This window comes from Cavia porcellus, unplaced genomic scaffold, assembly GCF_034190915.1.
Source record: "Cavia porcellus strain 051 isolate PalLab524CR breed Dunkin Hartley unplaced genomic scaffold, mCavPor4.1 scaffold_33, whole genome shotgun sequence".
Taxonomy (NCBI): Eukaryota; Metazoa; Chordata; class Mammalia; order Rodentia; family Caviidae; genus Cavia; species Cavia porcellus.
In genome coordinates, this window is record NW_026947516.1 from 155618 (window position 1) to 177268 (window position 21651).

General features: G+C 40.4%; 1 protein-coding gene across 1 annotated transcript in view; it reads right to left on the reverse strand.

The window, feature by feature from the left end:
- LOC100723209 (zinc finger protein 124-like) overlaps positions 1-20711 on the reverse strand; it is a 40352-nt gene extending 19641 nt beyond the window's left edge. Inside the window, exons 1-2 of the mRNA XM_023562603.2 lie at positions 20629-20711; positions 12527-12620 (exon numbers count right to left, since the gene is read on the reverse strand). Coding sequence (XP_023418371.1) covers positions 12527-12620; positions 20629-20711 — 177 coding nt within the window. The remainder of the gene's footprint in view (positions 1-12526; positions 12621-20628) is intronic.
- Between the last annotated feature and the right edge of the window lie 940 nt (positions 20712-21651).

Genomic DNA, 21651 nt, shown 5'->3' on the forward strand with positions numbered 1-21651 from the left:
CTTAAAAGTTTCCAAAGAAGAAAAATATTAAATGAAATTTCATACCTAGATAAAACACATGGAGCACACAACTATTCATGTGTCCCTGAAGGCACTGTGTAGATATTATGTTAAAATTAGAAATAGAAATGTTCGCTCTCTCCACTATGCAGTAATGTGAGGTAAAAACTAATGGTGTTATAAGATAATAAACAAAAATTAATGACATGAGCATTGAAGTGAAGGAGAAAATCAATTTTCATAGATGATTTAAGAATCAAGATGTATTATTTTAGGAAAATAACAAGAGAATCATGCTGCCAAACATAAGATCAACTGGAAAAAAGCCACTTTGTTTCTCATGGTCTTAGAATCACTAAAACCATGTTCAGTAAGACAGTAAGTTATTCTCATCAAAAAAAAATTTTTTTTGAAGGAATCACTCTAAATCATTTAGATCTCAACCTTAATTCACAAAAATCACAGAGACTTCCTGATCATTTTAAAATCCGTATAAGCATATCAGCATTCATTGAAATACTAAGAAAACATCCATTTTGCTGAGAAAGTGCTAGCAAGAACAGACAGGACACTGTGTAATTCACTGATACAGCAAGAGAATATCAACACACTGTCAAATCCACCGTAAGCTCTGCGTGGACTCAGGCTCGCTGCTGCTGCAGACCTGTGACCCTGCACGCTACTGACTGCGTGTGGGGAGGGTTTGGTTGCAGTTCTTTGTCCTCAATATTTGTGCTACTGCAGATTTTGGTATATGTCAGAGAAAGTTCAGTATCACGGACTTTCCCCTTGGGCAAAGATGTCAATTACTTGAATATCTTTCCAGGTGACATGTAAATGTGCTTCAACTGAAGCTTCCGAGATTCTCATTTGCAGCGAATGGACAGAGTCACTCAGTTTCTCGGCTCCTCCTCACTTTCTATTTTGCATAGCTTCACAGGCTTCACTTTTCACGTTTGACTGCTAAGAACTGTGTTACTGAAACCCCCAAAGACGCTTCCCTTCTCATTTTAAAGTGAATACAAACTTTGGTGCCTAAACAGAGAGATGCAGGGTGTCCTAGTAAGCAATTTGGCTAGAAATTTTTATGAAAGTCAACAATGCCACAACTTATTTCAGCAACAGTAGCAGGAATAAGACCTAATTGGCTTTAATTATGCAGTGACTGTTTAAAGTTTGATATCATGTCCCTGAAACTTAATGATTATATATAACAGAAAAGGAATTCTACTTTTTTATCAAGCACACTTGACAAAATAACCTAGAATATATTTAAAATGCAAGCTGAGAGACTTAGAGTTTTGTTGTTAGGCGTTGGCAGGTCCTAACGTAACACTCAGAACTCACGATTTACTGGAGCTACTCCTGGGTGTGTCCGGCCTCAGGTGCTCAGGACAGAGTCTGTGATATGGGCAGAAGGGGTTGTGGTCTTTGAGGAAGAGGGAGAAGCTGTCCTAACTACATCTGACCCACTTTTGAGAGCTGCTGCTGCTCTACCACATAGGAATTCTATAGTCTCAAACCTCCCTTGTACAACTCACTACGTAACCTAGGCTCACCTTGAACTCCTGACAGTCCTCCTGCCTCCACCTCTAACGTGCTGGGCTTAGCAGCGTGTGCCACTGTGTATGGCTCACAATTTTAAATTGTGAAACTAGTTTCCCTGAAGACATTATGTTTACAGTAAAGTAAAACACCCTGGGTCACTGAGGATCATATACATCATATTCGTACATTTAAAAATACTTGCAACTTCTCATTTTCATTTTGAACGGGTCACTGTTGAATACACTCATAGCTCTTGCATGTTTTCTGACATCACAGGGCCCATGTGACAGAGGCAGCCTCAGGGCTTACATCTGTACTGTGGGCAGCTGACAAGGTTAGCCACGGGCAGGACTGGGGGTCAGCGTCGTTCCAGAAGACCAGCATCATGACATGGGCAGCACAAACCCAACACCAGTGGAAAGAGGACGGGGGTGAATGGGAACTCACTCACCCACATGCTCCCCAACTTGCGCCTCCCCAGAGCTGCTGGGCAGGTTCTCTTGGCCCCATCCTGTCCCACACACTGTGAGGATGGGGAGGCTGGGTCTGCACACTCATCCAATGGAGTGATTATATTGCTTTCAAATGGGAAACACAGGAAAGGAGTGCAAAGCATTACTTTCCTTCAATATCAAATGATCAACTAACACATTACGCATTCCAGTTAGATGGAATGGTGAACAAACCATTGTTACCTTCTAAATGGCAAAAATGGCAACAAACTGACATCCAAAGTCCTTCAAGATGAAATCCGTTCATTGTTTCCAAACTGAAAAAAAGAGGATGCGGATTGACAGAAGTGAAATTTCCTTTGACAGGAAACCAAGAGCAGAAGAAAGGCAGGCAAACTGTCAGAGTCCCGATGAACAGGAATGAGGGGAGTTTAAGAAGGAAACTCCCCAGAGGCTACTGTGGAAGATCTGAAAATGACTCAGTGTTACCACATGAAACACTGCCTGTTCAGATAATGAGTATCAGAAAAAAAGTTTCATTATTTGAGAATAAAGAGTCATATTTAAAATTCTGTTGATTAAATAAGTTCTGACTGGAAAAAAATATATTTTGCAAAGCCTGAACCCCTGGGATGTTTCTACACACAAAGGCTTTCCAGGAAGAGAACCGTCCAATTCCAGCAACTTCACTCTTACTTTCTAAACACTAATCAAGGACGCTATGATTTTGACGTTTGCCTCACGAGACTAATGAGGTATTCACTCATGAGCCATATGCAACAGCAAGAAATCCACAAATGAGAGGAAAATATGGCTCAGGATGGAGTCAAACATATGTAGCAAAATAGTTCTGAAAAAACAGTGAGCAATTACATAAAGACAACCAGGCAACTATGTTAGTTATGCAGAAACTGGTGGGGGCAACCGGAGACCAAGAACATTAAGGCAACAAAATTGTATTTGTAGAAAGCACCAGTAAAGATTTAGACATTAAAAATAACGCAGAAGTTATACAAGTGGAGAGAATAATAAATGACATGAATGTATTCCTATAGATTCTTTTTATAATCAAGAAATTAAATTCAAACTGACAACAATAGCAATCTAGATTGTTAGAATTACTGATCAAGAACACGAGTGGCGGGGCAGGGGATTTAGCTCTGTGGCATAAGCACCTGCCTTGCAAGCAGGCAGTCGTGAGTTCGATCCCTGATACCGATAAAAAAGAAAAAGACAAAAAAATAAATAAATAAAGAACACGAGTGGCATGAATCGTGCACAGGAGAGGAAACACTGTGACTGTCATACGGTGCAGGACTGAGTCTGAACAATAGCACACTTCAAACTGGGGCCTAAGTGAGTTGTAAATACATATGATTTACACTGCAAAATTAGACAATACTTGAATGCAATTCTCCTGAGCATCTTAGGAGATAATAGAAAACAGAACCATAGAAAATGAAATGGAAACAAAGAGGGGAAAAATCAGAACTATAGATAGTATTAGAAAGTCAACAAAGAAAATAGAAAATGAAATAAATGAATGAAACTTCTATAAAGACTCAACTATACTTAAAAATATGGTGGAAATTTAAAGTAATATGCTGGTTTTACCATCTAAAATTATAAATGTTCCAAAGATTCAAGTTTCAAAATATAAATACATTGACCTTCAATTTGTAAGTGAAAATATGAAAAAATTTTCAAATGTAACAATTATAAGACATATAAATGAAAATAAAGCTTACCTGGAATTTTATTTACAAAGATAAACTAGTCCACAATCGATTCTGATGCTGACCCAAATGTCACTGTTCACTTGCCTGCCTCCCCCACAGCTTCAGAGAACCCCATTTCCTCCATCAGTCCCCAGCAACAAACTACGCTTCCTGTCCCCTCTCTTTCCAGATTCTGTGATAGGTTGTTTTGTACAATTTTCTTTCTATTTAAAATAAAAAGAAACACATTTAAGCAATCTCATTGCTTATGACTGCTTTTTCATATTGAAAATTGAACAAAACCTGCAACTTCTTAGAGTAAAACAAATGCCATATTTATAGTTATAAATTCATGCTTGGCATCAGTCACGAGGCAAATGTTTTGTTATATCACAATAAAATGTCACTAATGGACTACAGCCTGTTCCTAACAACTGTTGCTGAGGTTGTGTAGAGTTACTGAAAGTCATAGTTACTGAAATTACCTAGAGGCTTAAACTCAGTCTGGCTCTGCATCCTGCATCCATTTAGAGAGACACAGAGGCTGGGAAATAGCAACTATGCCTAGATTCAAAAATTACCCATCAGTACTTCAGCTAGCCCTCCTTACATTGCTTAGAGTCAACTGAAGGGAAAAGGAAATAGATTAGCTAACTCTGTATATATCAGTACATGGAAACAGAGCCAGGTTTAGCCAAAGTGAAGCTAACTGCCCTTTATTCAAGGAGAGTCATCAGTTGATGCTCTATAGTGATTAACATGATTAACGAGAAAGCATATTTACCAGAAAATGAGCAAATGTCACAAACAATGAGATTGTTTATGAATTGTTTTAAAATTAGAGCTAAGTTAAGGATATTCATCATCTCCACTGTGCTGTCATTTAAAACAAAAATTCATGTGTTACCACAGAACACAGGCAAGATAAAGATAGACAAAAAGTGACAAAAAGATTGAAATTAAAGAGATAAACTCTTTGCATAAATATAGAAGAATCAAGATGCGAATCTTAAGAACAATAATATGGAGACTGTTGTCAAATGCAAGATCAACTGGAAAAAAGAAATAATGTTTCTCACAGTTTTAATACTCACTGAAACTATGCCATTACAGTGAAGTTACACGATACACAATCAGACTACTAAGTATAAGTAAAGGTGGCTCCCAAGCAATTTATCTCAGGGTCAGTACACAAAAAACTAAAATGCTGGTATTTAAGAACCACTGTTGGGGTGATTGTCAGTGAAAATAGCAAAAAATATTTTATTAATAGAACTGAAAACACAAGAAGGTCCCTATGCCAAACGGATATAATGAACATTTTAGAGACAAACTACATCACCAAAAATATATCTCATTATAAGACTGAACTTGCTTAAAATTTTTACAAACACTTCTGAAATCTGCCTTGAAAGGACTCAGCTGGGTCCTCCCACCTGGTGTTTCACTCAGTCTCTGCCAGTATGTTGTCTAGGTCATGAAAACACCTCCTCACTCGTCACTGTAAATCAAGGACCGTATTGCCACCTAGAAATGATCTCACAGGCCACTCAGCTTAAGAATTACTTGTAAAATTATTGTATACTATTACCAAAAAATCTTCAAAATCCAAACTTTTAAACATGTGCAACATATGCAAAGAGAAAAGACAGAAACAAAATTGGAGAAGATGATCTATCAGGAGAATCATGTACAGACTCTGATGTGATGATGCAGTATGCTAGCAAATGTTAAACTGCATGCTAATACAACAGTACAATAGAAGTAAAGCAATGCTAAATTTAACAACAACTACTAGAATTCCTTCAGAAAAACAAAGGACACACTACAGGCAGTAACTATTTCCTTTTAATGAAGTAATAGAATTAATAGCACAGTTACCTTAGCGCGCGCGCATACACACACGCATGCATATATATATATATTCTTTTCCCTTCCTTGTTTTCTCCCTTCCCTTACCCAGTTGTTCTTTCCTTTCACAATATCTACTGTACCTTTTGAATTGTATTTACTCTCAATTTCTAACACTAAGGAGACAATACAGCGTTCACACATGAGTCTGGTGAGTCTGATTTACTTTAGTTATGAGCATGGTCCCCAGTTGCATCCATTTACCTATAAAAACTTGAAGTTTATGTTTCCTTAATTTGAGCAACTACTTTGAATAACAATATACAATTTAATATCCATTGTTAATTTCCTATCCTCTTGATTTGAAGTTCTGTACTTTTTATTCTCTTAAAAAAATAAAGGACACAGTTTTATACTCAAATCTCAAGTGTAAGGAAACAAAAGTATTCTTTCCTACTATTTGCAACATGCGCTGCCCTTGGAATTACTTATGCCTGAAACACAGACAAAATGTACACACAGTAAATTCCTAAGAATTACCACAGAATACACTTGTTTTAAAAATACTGAAGTTTGATGCATTGGCAGTATAAATCAAATGTACAATTCATTCCTTAATGGTGGTAAATTGTTCATTGATTTGTCAAGTGAATGTGATTTCTGCATCAAAAATATTTTAATGTGCACTCTAGGGAGGCTCAGAAAGTATGTAAAATATGAAAGTAAAACCTGTTTAAAAAAAAAAAAGTACTGTATAAGAAACTGTAGATGTGGGGCTGGGAATTTAGTTCAGCAGCATAAGCGCCTGCCTGGCAAGCACAAGGTCATGAATTCAACCCCCAGTACCAAAAAAGAAAGAAAGAAAGAAAGAAAGAAACTATAGAAGTGATGATATCCTCAAAAATCAAATTGTAAAGCCACAAATGTTAAGGTGACTTTGAAGACACAAAAAGCAACTTAGGATTTTGGCTCAGGAAAGTAAATTTTTATGAAAATGACATGTGGCTGGACAAATTATGAGAAGGTATATTGATCCTTTACAACTTACAATAAAATACCAAGAAGAAAAAGATTTTATCAAAAAAATTCTTTATTATAAATATGAAAATATGATCAAAGCAGTTATTTTACAGAAGGGCTTACACTGAAAATGAAAAAAGAATGCAAAAATTGAGGCATAATTTTAAAAATTAAAACACATAATTAAATTTTTCAATAAATACATGAAACATCAAATCAGAAAATCCTAATGTTGATTGGATATGAGAAATAGGAAGTACAGCCCACAGGTGGAAGGATGCATGAGCCCATTAAGATTTTAACTGGATACAGACTCTGTGCACCAGCAAAGAGCTCTGAGCTTCTATGGCATCTTCTCACATCTGCTTCTAGGGCAGCAAAGAGTGTGCTTGCAACATTTTCAGCAGTGGAAAGAACCAGACAAGCCTGCTTTCCCAGAACTGTGGAAAACCAAATAAGTTGTTGCAGAGACAGAGTGGAGACCCTGTTGAGAATTACACATACAGTGAAGGATGTAAATCTAGAAAATAATATTGAGTGAATTAATAACACACAAGATGAACTCTCTAACATACAACATGGATGTACATGAGCTGGATGTGCAGCGCAGTGGTAGAGCACATGTATGGTACCCGTCATTCTCTAGGGTCTATAGACAGCATGAACACAGCACATGAAGCCATGGTGTAGAACAGAGTCATGGTGAGCAGAGTCACAAGTGTGGAAAGGAGACACCTACAGGGAGAGCACTAGTGATATTTATGGCCTGTTTTAGTCAGCGTTTACAAGGGAAACAAGACAATATAATTTTATAGTATTATTTACATTGGTCACCCAAGGAGTCAAATACAAAGGAAGTGGAGGAAATCTGTCCATATGCTAAAGACTCAGAAAAATCTAGCCAAGGACCTGGATCCATGGCAATAACCTACATGAGTCCAGCTGAAAACCTAGAGTCCATGACAGTGACTCATGCAAGTCCTTTGCATGGATCTGCACTGGGAAAGCCCCAAGGTTGGCAGTAGAAGCTAGAAAAGTCTATGCCAGCAGAGTGAAGGATCTGTGTTAAAGGTTCTGCACTGTGGCCAAGAAGCAATGCTCAAAATTAGGACCAGGGCTTGAAAAGTACCACAGCCATCCTCAGTGACAGTGAGGTCCCAAGCTCCTACAATCATGAGAACAGCTGAGTATTTATCAGGAAACCAGCACGACAAGCTTCTCCTGGAGATTAAACAGCACACATCTTCCCTCCAGAGCCAGGAAGTGATACTCAAAGTAAGAACCAGCTCTCCCAAAGTGAACTGCAGCCATTCTCAGTGACAAGGTCCCAGTTCCTCTGATGATATCTGCCAAGTTCTTATCCAGGAAGCCGGAATGACAAGTTGGTTCCAGGAGAACCAACAGCTCCAAACAACACCACCCTTATGAGAGCACACAACACTACTCTTCTTCTGCAGGTCTCCTTTTTACACTGGCAACAGCCCTCAAGTGGACCATCTACACTAAGCACTAGGCTGACTCATTTTAGCTGGTGTTTAAGTTGACCACTGGTTTTTACTCCACAGGGCCAATATTTTATTCTTTTATGGGCTGTCCTATGTGTTACGTGACGTTGTCAACATCCTTGACCTCTATCCTTGCTGTAAGCTCCCTCATGCTCTACATCATGAGTAGTGAATTGCAACACACGCATAAGTTTTCTGATATTCACAATAAGCAACATCTAAAAATCACCAATTTAATAGGTGCAGTAGACACATAAATTCCTGAATAACAAGGTACCTAAAATGGGCAGACCACAAGACTTGCCAAGTTTCTCCTCATCCCCAGCCTGAGCATTATGTGAGAGGAAGTGGGGTTAAAGCAATGAGCAACCTAGTACAGAAAGGCAGACTTTGTTCGAAGATTAAAACAGCTGCAAGGGTTTCCAGAATCAGCATAAACTGGAGCTAGGAACTGAAGTCTTCCCTACAGCCCTGCACATCCTAGTGTCACTGGTTACACGGCTGAGCCTGTGTGTTTAGTGAAAATTTCTATTCTATTCCTTCTTTTCTTCTTTCTTACCTTTTTTTTTTTTTTTTGTCTCTTTGAGACACAGTTTCACTGTGTAATTCATGCTGGGTTTAAGCTTACTTTGGAGCCTCGGCTGGCCTCAAACTCACACCAACTGTTCTGCCTCAGCCTCACCAGTGCTGCAGTTATAGGTGTGTGCCACCATACCCAGATCTATTACCTTTTTGTGGTAAGTCACAGAATATGATCAACGTGAGAGCTCTCAGTATAATACCAAATAAAAACAAAGTCAAAGCAAAACAAACACACCTCCAAAACAAAAATCGCCAGAGTATTGTTCCATTTTCCAAATAGTACTCACACTATTCTCCTGGCTGGGCTGCTCTGGCAAAAAGATCAATACAACACTCGAAACCTGAAACAATCTGATGAAAGCCATCTTCTAAAAAGGACTCTACTCAGAGTTTAAGAAATGCGTCTACAGATGCTGAGTTAGCAAACAAAAATATTGTGATCAATCCAAAGAAATTTGAAAATAAACCATATTGAAAATGCACAGAATACCCTGATTAATCAAACATAACTGCCAACCTGCTCAATACATATTCATCTATATTTGAGGATATTTATGTAACACATAAACAAATTCATAATAAAGTACTAAATATCTCATGAAGATTATGGAGCACAGTGCACTGTAACCACTGTCTATTCACCCTGGGTGTCAGCTGCTGACACAGCAGTGACTCATGACCGCTGACCACCATCAGGAGCAGATGCTAATGTAACATATACTACTAGTGAGACAAGTAAATAAATTACAAAACTGCACAATTCCATTAGAATTATTTTAGTTTTCTTTAGTACTAAAAATTTAACTAAGGGAGTCATGTAAATTATACTGAAGGAACATCATAAAATATTTACTCCACATTGAAACAGGCTCTTATTCAACTGTCCATGCTGGGTGTGGTGTTACAATATTCCTGCCTCAGTCCTCCCAGAAGCTGAAGTTAAAGTTGTGTATTATGAGGCCTCGCTCATGTTTAGTCTCCTTGGGCACTGAAATCTTAGTAAATCATGGTGATTACAGATCCCCAACATTGCTAACTGTCACATATCTGTCTTCTAAGTAATGAATGAGGTTGACACAGTATCAAAACTTCTCCCCACTTGGACAACTGAGCAACACTAGGCTGCAAAAACTAAGAAAGATACATGGATGCTATGTAGCTCAGAGAAAAATTCCTGCATTCAGTCATCAAACAAAAAAAAACTTCAAACACATCTTGTAGTCTTTATATTCAAGACAAACCACTTCCCATTCTACTTCAATGCTGATGTTATGATCTACTATAGATGATGTAGGTCTATTATCAGACCTACAAGCCAAGTTTCCTAATTTCAATTTTGCCTCACAAATGATTAGGTGAAATGATCAGTACAAACATAAAACACATCAAGAGTATCTGTTATAAGCTTTCCGTACTCTCTTTAGGCCTATGGCCTCTAACCCTTGCAGGGCAAGGCAGCACACAATCCTTCAGTTATTGTCACAGAACAATCTGATCTCAGGAGAAAGAGGTCACTATCGTCATTGCTGATTTAAACTCTCTCTTGTAAGTAATGGCCTCTCATACTTTTTCTCCCTCCACTTTGCTACTCTTATTTAAAAATTCAATTTCTCCCATTCATTATTAAGCCTGTAGATGCTCACTTTGGGGATTTAATTCTGCTTCAGTGCTTGTTTATTACAGAGCCCATCTCAACTGATATTTCAAATTTAAATCAGTACGTAGAAACAGTGCAAAGACAGCAATCATTTCAGGGATGACAGCCCCTGCCCTTCCCTCCACCCCAGGATCGCATGTAGCATGCCCATGCAGATGTCCCAGTTGAATGTGTTTCTTAGTTTGGGTTTTAATACACAGCACTTTTAGAAAGTTGTCGTTAGCAAGAACTCTCCCCTCCCTTGATAATGGACAGGAATTCTATGGTGTCACAAACACGCAAAAGAAGTAAACTTTCAAAAATGTCTTGATGAGGCGAATTTTTCTCCAGCAGAAGACAGTACACTCAGGAAATGCCAAAAAAGTAAGCTGAACAGGCTGCATTTTATCCTTGATGCACACTGCCATTGAGGGGATCTAAACCAATCAGCTACATTGATCAAGTCATAGTTTCTAGGCAGAGCCAAATGTGTGACCTGGAAAGTACTTGGTTCCAAAGTTTTATGGCAGGTCAACAACCAAGTAGCCCTTTGTCTCAAGTTTTCCAGGAAGTCTGACTCAAGCACATGTTCATTTTATTAAAAAATAGTATTGCAAAAGTAAAAATGGTTATAAGATAGTGTTTTTTTATTTCCTTTGACAGAAAAGACTACCTCTTTCCACATGGTAATACATTAATATCCCCACTATTTTCCCAGAGTTCTAAACTCTCTGGAAGGCTTCATTTAAATAGCATGATGTAAAGAGTTGTTTTGCAACCTTACCAATAGGGGCTGGGGATTTAGCTCAGCGGCATAAGTGCCTGCCTTGCAAGCAGGCAGTTGTGAGTTCAATCCCTGGTACCGAAAAAGACAAAAAAAAAAAAAAAAAAAAAAAAAAGAAAAAGAAAAGAGAAGCAACCGTACCAATAAAGCATCTAGCTACAGATAATGACCTGAGAAGGTAGAGTTATGTATGCAGTCATATTGGTAACAATTAAAGTAAGAAGAGGTAGCCAACTATAGACAGAGACCAAGAGCAAACTTTCTTCAGGAAACAAGGAATGCAGCTTTCCCTACTGTGAGGACTTGCAGCCACTCTCTACCAAGCTCTCCAGTTTCCAGGAACGTCAACTGCAAAATACCCACTTTTTCTCTAAAATCTCAATTTCCTTTGAACTTTACATGGTAACAAAACTGGTCTGAGAACCCGAGTTTCAAATGATCATTTTCAATACACACAGTCACCTGTGAGAGGTGGCCATTAAATAACTGGGCAATTACTGTGCTCTGGTTATCTCTAATGAGCTCTGGATTGAGCAGCCACCTGGCCATTCACTCAGGCTGATTCCAAGTTTCAGAAAGCTATTGTTCGTATTTCCAATGAAAACTCTCCTAATGTAGGGACAACTCAGACTCATACGTAGGGTTAGAGCATGTGGTGAGCTCCCTAACAAGTAGAGATACAGCCTCTGTGTCACAGCAATCATACTAATGGCCTGCCATTTCACACATGTGTCTGTGAGGCTAGTCTGTTCCTTTAACCTCCCCTTCAACAAGGTCACTTCCCCAGAGGGAGCTGCTAAACTAGTTGGAAAATTTTCCTATACTCCACAAACAAAACAAAACAAAACAAAACAAAACCAACCCTAGAATCCAGTCAGCACAGTGACCGTGAGAGGGGGCGCGGATGTTATCTCTGCCACGCAAAATGGTACTACACCCAGATTTGTTGGTGACTCAACTCTGAAGGTCCCCACTCGTCTCCCTGAGAGACTTTCTACTGCTTCTTACAATACCTGCAATACAGTGTTTCTTAGTGCTGGTCTTCTTTTCTACGTTAGAGATAGACAAGCCCAATGTGGGCGCGTCTGGAGACCTAAGACCCTGAGGCACCCGCGGTAACATTAACAGGTGACCTGACCCCGCCGAGGGAAAAGCCATGAGGACCTCGGGGTCTGGAGCTGGGCGGGAGGCTGCAGCTCCCAGAGCTCGTTCTGCCGCCTCCTCTCAGACCTCAGCCCGACCCCATCCCTTCCCCGGCTCCCGTCCCACAATATCACCACTGTGTGTCTTTCCGGTCTCCAAGAGTCCTTCCATAAGGCCTGTAGGCCGTAGAAGTCTCAGTAAGCAGTCTAGAGAGGACAGAAATTCTCGGCACTACATTGTGGTGAGGGCAGCCATGACACCGGAAGTCCACACCCACCTCGACTCACCTGATTGGACAGTTCTTGCAGCCCCTCTTCGTCACTGATTGGCTCCTGCTCTGCTGCCTTCAATCTGTCAAAAGTGTGGAAGAAAACTGCCTGCCTATTAAGGGCCCATGTGGTAGACTGTCACCCAGGAATTTCCAGACAACGCTCTTCTTATGTGACTCTCACTTAATCAAACAATAATTTCATTTAAGCAGGGTACCCTCGCTTGTCGGAGCTGCTGCTGTTTTCTTAATGGACTTAATATGCTCATCCTGAAATGGGGTTTCTTGGTTGCTCAGAAGATTCCAAGGTCAGTGTCCTGTGGAAGAATCAGTCCCCTGATGTAATAGAACATCATGAATGCAGGACAGGACAGGACTAAATGAAATAGGAGGAGGGCTGGCCGTTTCACAGGTGAATATTTGGAAATGAGGCAGCAGGCTTCAGTGTCAAGATTTCCACACTGCCTCAATCCACTGACTTTCATTCAATACAATGAGTATATGCCTGCAAAAAGGAATACATTTATTATGCAGGTGGAGAAATGAGAGTTAAATGATAGCTATATTCTGCAAAATAGTAAAGATAACATGAAAGCAAACATTCCAGTTCCCTTAGACAAGATTCATATCTCATCTGGATATACAAACAGTCCCAGATGCTGAAGCTTAACATACTACCAGAAGGGAGGGTAAGAATAGTTGCTTACGTGGATCCCACTATTGATCCTCTGGTCACTTGTTGGTGAAGAGGAAGAGTTGTATAAAGACCTCAGAGTGCAGCTATGCGTGCCCAGCAGTTTCTTCCTCATATTCTGAAATTCTCCACACTTCATCACTAGTATGCCTAGAAGAAAAATGTTACATTTAATCATATGATACTCTTGGTATAACTAGATGGGCCTGGGTAATGTACAGGATACTTGTAAAGCACACTTCTAGATGTCTGGGAAAGTTATGCTAATGTCACCTATGGACAAAACTGGCCCCTGGACGCTTTGAAGGTACATCCTGAGCATAGTTCTTGGCCCTTATAAAGTGATTGTGCTTTCCTTCCCTTATATTTGCTATGATGTTTCTTCATTATAAGAAATCAAACCAAGGGCTGGGGATTTAGCTCAGTGGCATAAGCAGCTGCCTTGCAAGCATGCAGTTGTGAGTTCAATCCCCAGTACCAGTAAAAAAAAAAAAAATCAAACCAACACTGCAATCTTTGACACAATGAGACATTGTTTTTGCTTCTGTGGCACTGCAGATCAAAGGCAAGGCCTTTTCTATGATGGGTAAGTGCTACACTGCTGAACCATTTTTTGTTTTTGCCAGTGTTTTGATGCCGTTTTTGTGTGTGTGTATGTTCTTACTGATCAGATCTCATTATAATGTCTAGACTAGCCTCAAATTCACTCTCTTATTGTTGCAATCTGTTGAAAATAAGTTCCTGAATTTTTTGGTGTAAGTTGCTCAATTTTTTGGTGTAACATGCAGGCATGAAGGACTCTCAGCAAGGCTTTTTTCTTTTGCTAACGGGTGGAAGCACAGCCCATCAGTGAGGTAGCAGACACACAGACTAGATGGAAAATCAGGAGTTCTGAGGCCTAAGGCATGGCAAGTAGCTACCTTTAAATCCACTAACTGAGTTCAAAGGCTTGCAAGATATTATGATTTGTAACTCAGTTGTACAAGAAAGGAAGTTAACTGTTGCTAGGTTAGTTAGAGATAGAGGACAGTGATTGAAAGGGAAAATACTCAGTTCTTATCTGGGAAACCAGTGTGTTCTGGGAAAAAATACACAGTGACATGCCAGTAGGCACTTAAATAAAAGTGTGCTTGATAAATCCAGATGCCCACATTGGCCGATTCACAACCCTGCACCCAGGAGTATGGGTCTTCTCTGACGTGTTATGTTTGAAAGATGAGAGAATGCCAAGTCATATTACATAAACAACAATATACACTACATTCACATAACCAATTTTAGCATCATTTTGACCAACTGAATACTTCTTAAAAATTGCTTCCTGATACAAAAACAAGCTTATTTTAATTATTTCACAGCTTGAATATCACAAAATAATTGTTATGGTTGATACATCATATCAACTTGAGAAGTTCAGAGATTTAACTAAAAGACTCAGCAGGGAGCCAGGATCTTAACTTCCTAAATATCCTCAACCTGTACAAGAGGAGGACATAAGATAGTATGATTGCTACATCCACCCTGGGGTGATGGGTAGTAATGTGCTTACAATATAAGGACAAAAAAGAAGCTTGCTCTCCCTTCTTTTGCTCTTGTTGCTTTTTGGTCTTCTGCCTCTTGAAATGTTGCCCCGGTGCCATGCCATCTACCTTGGAGCCAGCTGTTTAGGGAATGAAACCTCCACAGACTGTACCCTAAGTAATAAACCTTTCCTTCCTTAACCTTGGGTGTTGGATATTTTGTCCCTGCAGTGAAAAAAAAGTAACCAAGACAACAATATTAACAATCCTGAAGAGCTAGTATTAATTCTCTCAATATTATGTCACATTAGAACCATTACATTTTGCCCTTGCAGCTGAAACAAGCAGCTCTGTTCCTTTTATCTCCCTGTTTGGGCCAACCTCTAGGCTCAGTGAAGCTCTTTGGTTCCCTTCCCTGCCTGGGGACCTTTGACAGTTGGTGAGAGGAGTGCAGAACTGCAGTTTCTCCCTGTTAAGTAACACTTTTTAAGTCTGTAGAGCTTCAGACAGATTTGTGCTGGCTTGTTTTTTCCCTAGACTTGCTCTAGGCTGCTTTCCCACTTCCTCCCAAGTGTGTAAATTTACAATACAGACAAACAAAATCAAGGAATTTAGCAAGCTACGCAGTGTTAATAGTTGTACCATCATCAAGGCACTCCCTGATCCAATTCCACAACAAAAAGGTAGGTGTGGAATCTATAATACAACAAACATTTCCATAAACATTGGTGGTTATTGAAAATCTATTTGCCCCATGTTTGACATCTGATAAAATCAATGTGCCTCTCCCCATTTTATTTCTTATGAGCGCATTTTTCTCTTTGGCCCTAGAGAATTCGTTTTTCTCTTTGGCTGTAGTGAGTCTGTTTTTTCTTTCTTTCTTTGGTTTTACACCTAATGAAATCAATAATGCTTTTCCTCTTTTTGCACTCATAAAAGTGTCCCCTCACCCACTGGTTTCTTCTTACCCAAATGGCTTTTATAGACAGGGTCTCACTAGGCATTTCCAGTTGCCTTGCACTCTGTACCCTCAGGCTGGCTTCAAACTTGTGGCCATCCTCCTGCCTCAGTCTCCCAAGTGCTGGAACTAAGGGCATGCACCAGCACAATGGGTTAATTTTATTCTTTTTTTTTTATCCATCACCTTTATGCTAGCTGGGCATGGTGGCTTACGTTTGTAATTCCAGCACTCAGGAGGCTAACACAGGAGGATTGCTATGAGTTCAAGGCAGCCTGGTGTACACAGTGATTGTGAGGCCAGCCCAGACTGCATAGCAAAAAGGAAAAAGAAACAAGCAAACAAGAAACTGTGATCTGTTTCTCCATGGAGGAGCCCCATCCACCAGTCTGTAGCATAAATGGGTGGAGGGTGATACTGAATGGTTGTTTGTGGATGCGGGCCTGAAGGAAGGAATGAAAGTCATAGTAACAGAAAGGTTGACTGTGATGCTATTAATGGCTTGTGCACACAAGGTGTTTGGTAAGTGGCTAGACTCTTCATCAGAACATTAAGAAGGGTGACATGAAGGCCAAAAGCCTTCCTTAGACTTTGGTCCCCTTGCTCTGCACAAATGAGACTGTCATTTCTCAAATGATAATCCCACCATGATGACCCCTTTGTCCTGGGCTATCTACTGAAGATTTGTAGCTACCATGTCTCTTTGTCCACTAAAACATCCCTGCTTCACTGTTTGTCTTTTCTTGGGACCCAAATTTAAGCTTCAAATGTAAGGGAAGGGGAGAAATATAAGATTAGAGAGAATGCTGGATTTTTAAGTCCTTTCAAGCCTCTTGTGAATAATGAGTATTTAGCCATCACAGTAGGATGACAGGCAAATATATTCACATGAAAAATGCCAATAAGAAAGGACCAGGATCCCCAGGGAATACCTGATCTGCTCACAAGGACATAGAATCTCTACTTAGAGATCCTGCCTTTTCTGTCCACCTCCAAGCATTCCAGTGGCATGCCCTAGCCCTAGTTGTCCAACCCCAGTAACTTCCATGGTGAGGCCCTGAGAAAGAGAGAGAAAGAGACAGAGACAGACAGAGACAGACAGAAAGCATGATCCCGGAGGTCAGTGCCAGGGAAAACCTTTCAATGACTCTGGGCCATACTCACTATGTGGGTGGCCAGCTCCCATGCTTGTGCAGCATAAAGATGGGATACTGACTTCATTTGCTCCTGTGCGCTCACTTCCAGAGAGAGAAAGCAGGCAGAGAATATTTTCATCAAATTGGTAGCACTTTAGAAACTTATAGCCAATTCCCAGTAATCAGCACCAACGTGGGTCCAGCAGTAAGACGTGCAATTAGGTAAAGAGAAATAGCAAACTTTACAATCTGTGGTGGATTCATAACTGGTGGTACCAGCTGGACAGAATCATCTTGGTGTGGAGCATGGATGGCCCACCTGCGGATTGTCATCAGTATAAGAAGCATACCTGGAGAGGAAGACAAATGTTGTTGTTGTTGTTGTTGTTGTTTGAAGCAGTTGGCTCTTTTGAAACTATTGGCTTTCCTGCAGGAGCTTGTCTTGCTGGCTTCCCTGGTATGAACTTGGCTGTTATCATCAGAGGAGCTTAGGACATTGTTGCTGAGAGCAGCTGTGTTTCACTTTGGGGGAGCTCTTGTCTTTACTTCAAGCATTGTTTCCTGACTCCATGTGGGAAGATATGTGCTATTTAAACTCCTGGAGAAGCTATTCATGCTGGCTTCCTGATATGAACTTGGCAGTTATCGTTGTAGGAGCTTGGGACCTCATTGTCACTGAGGATGGCTGTGGTACATTTGGGGAAGCCCTGGTCCTTATTCTGTGTGTTGCATCTTGGCTCCAGTGCAGACCCCTCAGCCTGCTGACACAAATCCTTCACTCAACTGGCATAGATTTTCTAGCTTCCACTATTGACCTTTGGACCTTGCCAGTGCAGATCCGTGAAACAAACTTGCAAAAGTCACTGTGGGCTCTTGGCCTCCAGCTGGACTCATGGGAGGCATTGCCTTGGGCTCCAGATCTTCAGCAGACTCATGTAGGTTATTGCCATGGGACCCAGGCCCTTGGCTGGCTTTTCTAGGTCTTTAGTGTGTGGACAGATTTCCTGAACTTTCTTTGTATTTGACTCCTTGGGTGACCATTTAAATTAGACAATAAATTATGTGTCCTTTTATAATTGCTTTCCTTTCAGTCCCTGACTACAGCATGATACAATTTGTTTTAAAGTGACACATTTAACTCTATAATTAGTAACTAGTTCAGGTTCTAGCCAAAGAAAGCAAGTTTTTTCTATAGCCCTTCTGCTCATAATAATCCCTCCACTTGCCTGCCCCTAATTCCGCTGGACCCCAAAGCACTCCTTCCCTTCAAGGCCTTGCTCAAATCCTATTGACACCAAAAAGACTTCTTCTTCCTCTATATTCCTTCTAGAATGAATATAGTCCCTTCCATAATCAGGTCTGACTGACTGACTGACTGTCTGTCTGTCTGTATGTCTGTCTGTCTGTGTATCTATGAGAAAACTCTTCATTTAGAACAAAAGCTTCCCAGCAGAACCTAGCACAGTACCGGGTGCAGCAGTCAAAGCCTCATTTGTTGCTGCCCAGTGGAGTGGAATGGGCCTACCCAGGGTCCCAAGTCCCAGTGAAATTGAGGGGTACTCTAACCATTCTAGATCCAAGTGCCCTGGGGAAGGACCCTGGTGGGTAATGCAAACTTGCCAGTATTTTTCAAGTTAAAAGGACTATTTATCAGGGCCAGTAGAGCCCATTTCATTGTCCCAGCAGTGGGAACCCTCAAATGCAGTCACATGGACAAAGTGAAAAAGTCACTCATCTAGCTCCTGCTAGCAGACGGGGATTCTGACTGCACCCCTTGGGTTGTTGGGTCCCCCAAATGACACTAGAGAGTTGAAGCTGGGGCGGAGAAGGGACCTGGGCCACACTTCCCTCCTCCTGCTCTTCCTTTCTCTCATGGTCCACGACGGCGTCTCTCTCGAGCTCTTGGTCTACTAGGCTCTCTATAGGCTTTTTATCACTTGGATTTTTCAGCTTTATCTCCCTTTCTTTCTCTCCCTACCTCAGAGGAAGGACTTATATCTAGACCATACAAAGAATTGAAAAATGTCAGGCCCCCCAAATTCAAAGACCCAATCCAAAAATGGGCATCTGAGATAAATACACACTTCTCAGATGAAGAAATACAAATGGCAAATAAATACATAAAAATGTTCAACATCACTGGTCATTCAAGAAATGCAAGTTAAAACAACACTGAGATTTCATCTCACTCTGGAAAGAATAGCTTCATCAAGAAATCAACTGATAATGGATCTTAGTGGGGTAGTGGGGAAAAAGGAACACTTTTCCACTGTTGGGGGGGGGTAGTGGACTGTTACAGCTCTGGTGGAAATAAGTATGGAGATTCCTCAACAAACTAGGATTGGAAAACCTATTCAACCCAGGTATTCATCTTATGGGTATTTTCCCAGAAAAATTGAAAATGACATGGTACAGCAGTATATGTTCACCCATTTTGTAGCAGTACAATTTGTAATAGCTAAAACTTGGAAACAACCCAAATGTCCATCGACTGTGGACTAGATAAGAAATATGTCATATTTTTATGCACTGGAATGTTACTGATCTATAAAGAAGGACAATCTTGGGGATTTTATATGTAAATGGAGGCAACTGGAGACCATACTCATAAGTGAAATAAATCAAACTCACATTTTAAAATATTGTATTGCTTCCCTAGTGTAAAAAGAAATTTGAAAAAGTAATAATATCCAAAATGTACACTAGATATTATTAAAATGAAAAGGAAAGGCTCAAAAGGAAAGAATAACTGGGATAGCGGAAAGGAAAAAAGGAAAGATTATATATATATAGGTACACACACACACACACACATGTAACAAAATAGATAGCTAGCTGTACTACTTATCTGTTAGTTCATCCAAAAGAAAAGTTTGTGCTTTCATTGTTTGATCATTTTTTGTTCTTAAACCTTGTAACCTGAACAACTACTTCTAAGATGATAATATGCAATACATGGCTTAGTGTTATGGGTTAAAAACTGGTGATCAGCTTAATCCCAGCAGAATTAAATTGCCATGCTGCTGAGCATAGATGTTTCACCTGAGGATTGTTGCCAGCATAGATAGAGACTGGAGAAAGAGAAGGAGGGCCGCTATTGTGTTGAGGTGTGGAGGTATCGTGGGTTCTCCAACGTGTTGCCATTTGAGCCGTTGGTTCTCCTGGAGAAGTGCTGGTCATCATATGAGCAGTGCTTTCTGGCTCCGGAGGGGAAGATGTGTGCCACTTGATCTCCAGGATGAACTTGTCATGCTGGCTTCCTGGCATGTACTCGACTGCTTATCGTTGGAGGAGCTTGGGCCCTCCGTGTCACTGAGGATGGCTGTGGTGCCTTTCAGGACAGCCCTGCTCTTTGTTGAGTGTGACTTCTCTGCTCCAGTGAAGAACCCTCAACCCATGAGCACAGCTCCTTCACCCTGCTGGCGTGGACTTTCTGCCTTCCATCGCTGACATTTGGGCCTTCCTGGCACAGATCCGTAAAAGAGACTGGCATGAGTCCTTCTTATGGGCTCTGGACCTCCAGTTGGACTCGTGGGAGGCATTGTCATGAGCTCTGGGTCTTCATCTGAAATCATGTGGGACATTGCTGTGGGATTTAGGCCTTTGACTAAATATTCTGTCTGTCATGTTGCAGATAGATGTCCTGCAGTTTCTTGTGTTAACTGTGACTGTGACCACCATAAAAATGATAGTGTAAACTCCATGTCCTAATTCTAGTTGCTCTTGATAGAATTGTGGCGCAGCTGAAAAGATAAGAAGTATGAAATATAAATGACCTTATTTTAAGAATGTGGGGAGAGACCCCCGACCCACCAGGGTCCAGCATAGTCCCCGGGGGCTGGCAGTCTCTCCCCTGGGTTGGTGATCTCGCTGTTGGACACGGGGAGTGGGGGCATACCTGTAGCTTAGGTCTGGGATGGTGCCTGAGGGGCGTTAGTGATGCACAGGTGGCCCATTGGTATCCATTTCGCACCAGAGGCAGATTCCTAGGGGCGGGGAAGATGAAGCTCCTTGGTTTGGCCTCCAAGGCTTTACTGGCTACTGTGTCCGGACTAGGGCAAGATTCTTCCAGTCCTCTGCAAAACCCCTGACTACAACACTTAATATTAATTTCCCACTATTTTATTAAACTCTCTATCATTTCTACCCTTTTTTCTGTATTGCTTTTTTTTAAAGTAAACGAAGAATACATATACTATTGTCATTGTTTGACCACTTTGTAGATCTTTAATAGGTGCCCTTGTTCAAAAGTTTCCTTCAACTCTTATATTTCTTTGTTACATTTTGTCTAGTTTATCTGTCCACTTGTGGCAGTGGGTTATTGAAGTTCCCCACTAAAATTATATTTGTATTTGATTTGATAATATTTATTTAGCAAGGTTGGCTCACTGGCATTTGGTACATCAATGTTTCTAATTGTTATCTTTTACTATTCAACTCTATGCTTACCTAATGTAGTGAATTTCTTTATGTCTTCTAAATAGTTTTGGCTTGAGGTTGATTTTATCTGAAATTAGCATATCTATCTCTGCTCTCTCTCTTCCAGTTTCCTGTTGCATGAAATATGTTTTTTTTAGTTCTTTGATTTTGAATCTTTAAATTTCATTTTGAAGCAAATGTGCTTCTTGCATGTCACATATGTTCCCATTTTGTTTCTTAATCTGTTCTGTTAATCCATTTCTTTTCACTGGGTAATTGAGCCTCTGTATTGAGAGTGATTACTGAATGGTATGGAATTTTCCCTGTCATTACACTGGCTTTATGCTTTTCTTTTCCTTAGTTATTTCTTTATATTCTTCCTATTTATTTATTGTCCTTATTGGCGTCACTGTTTCT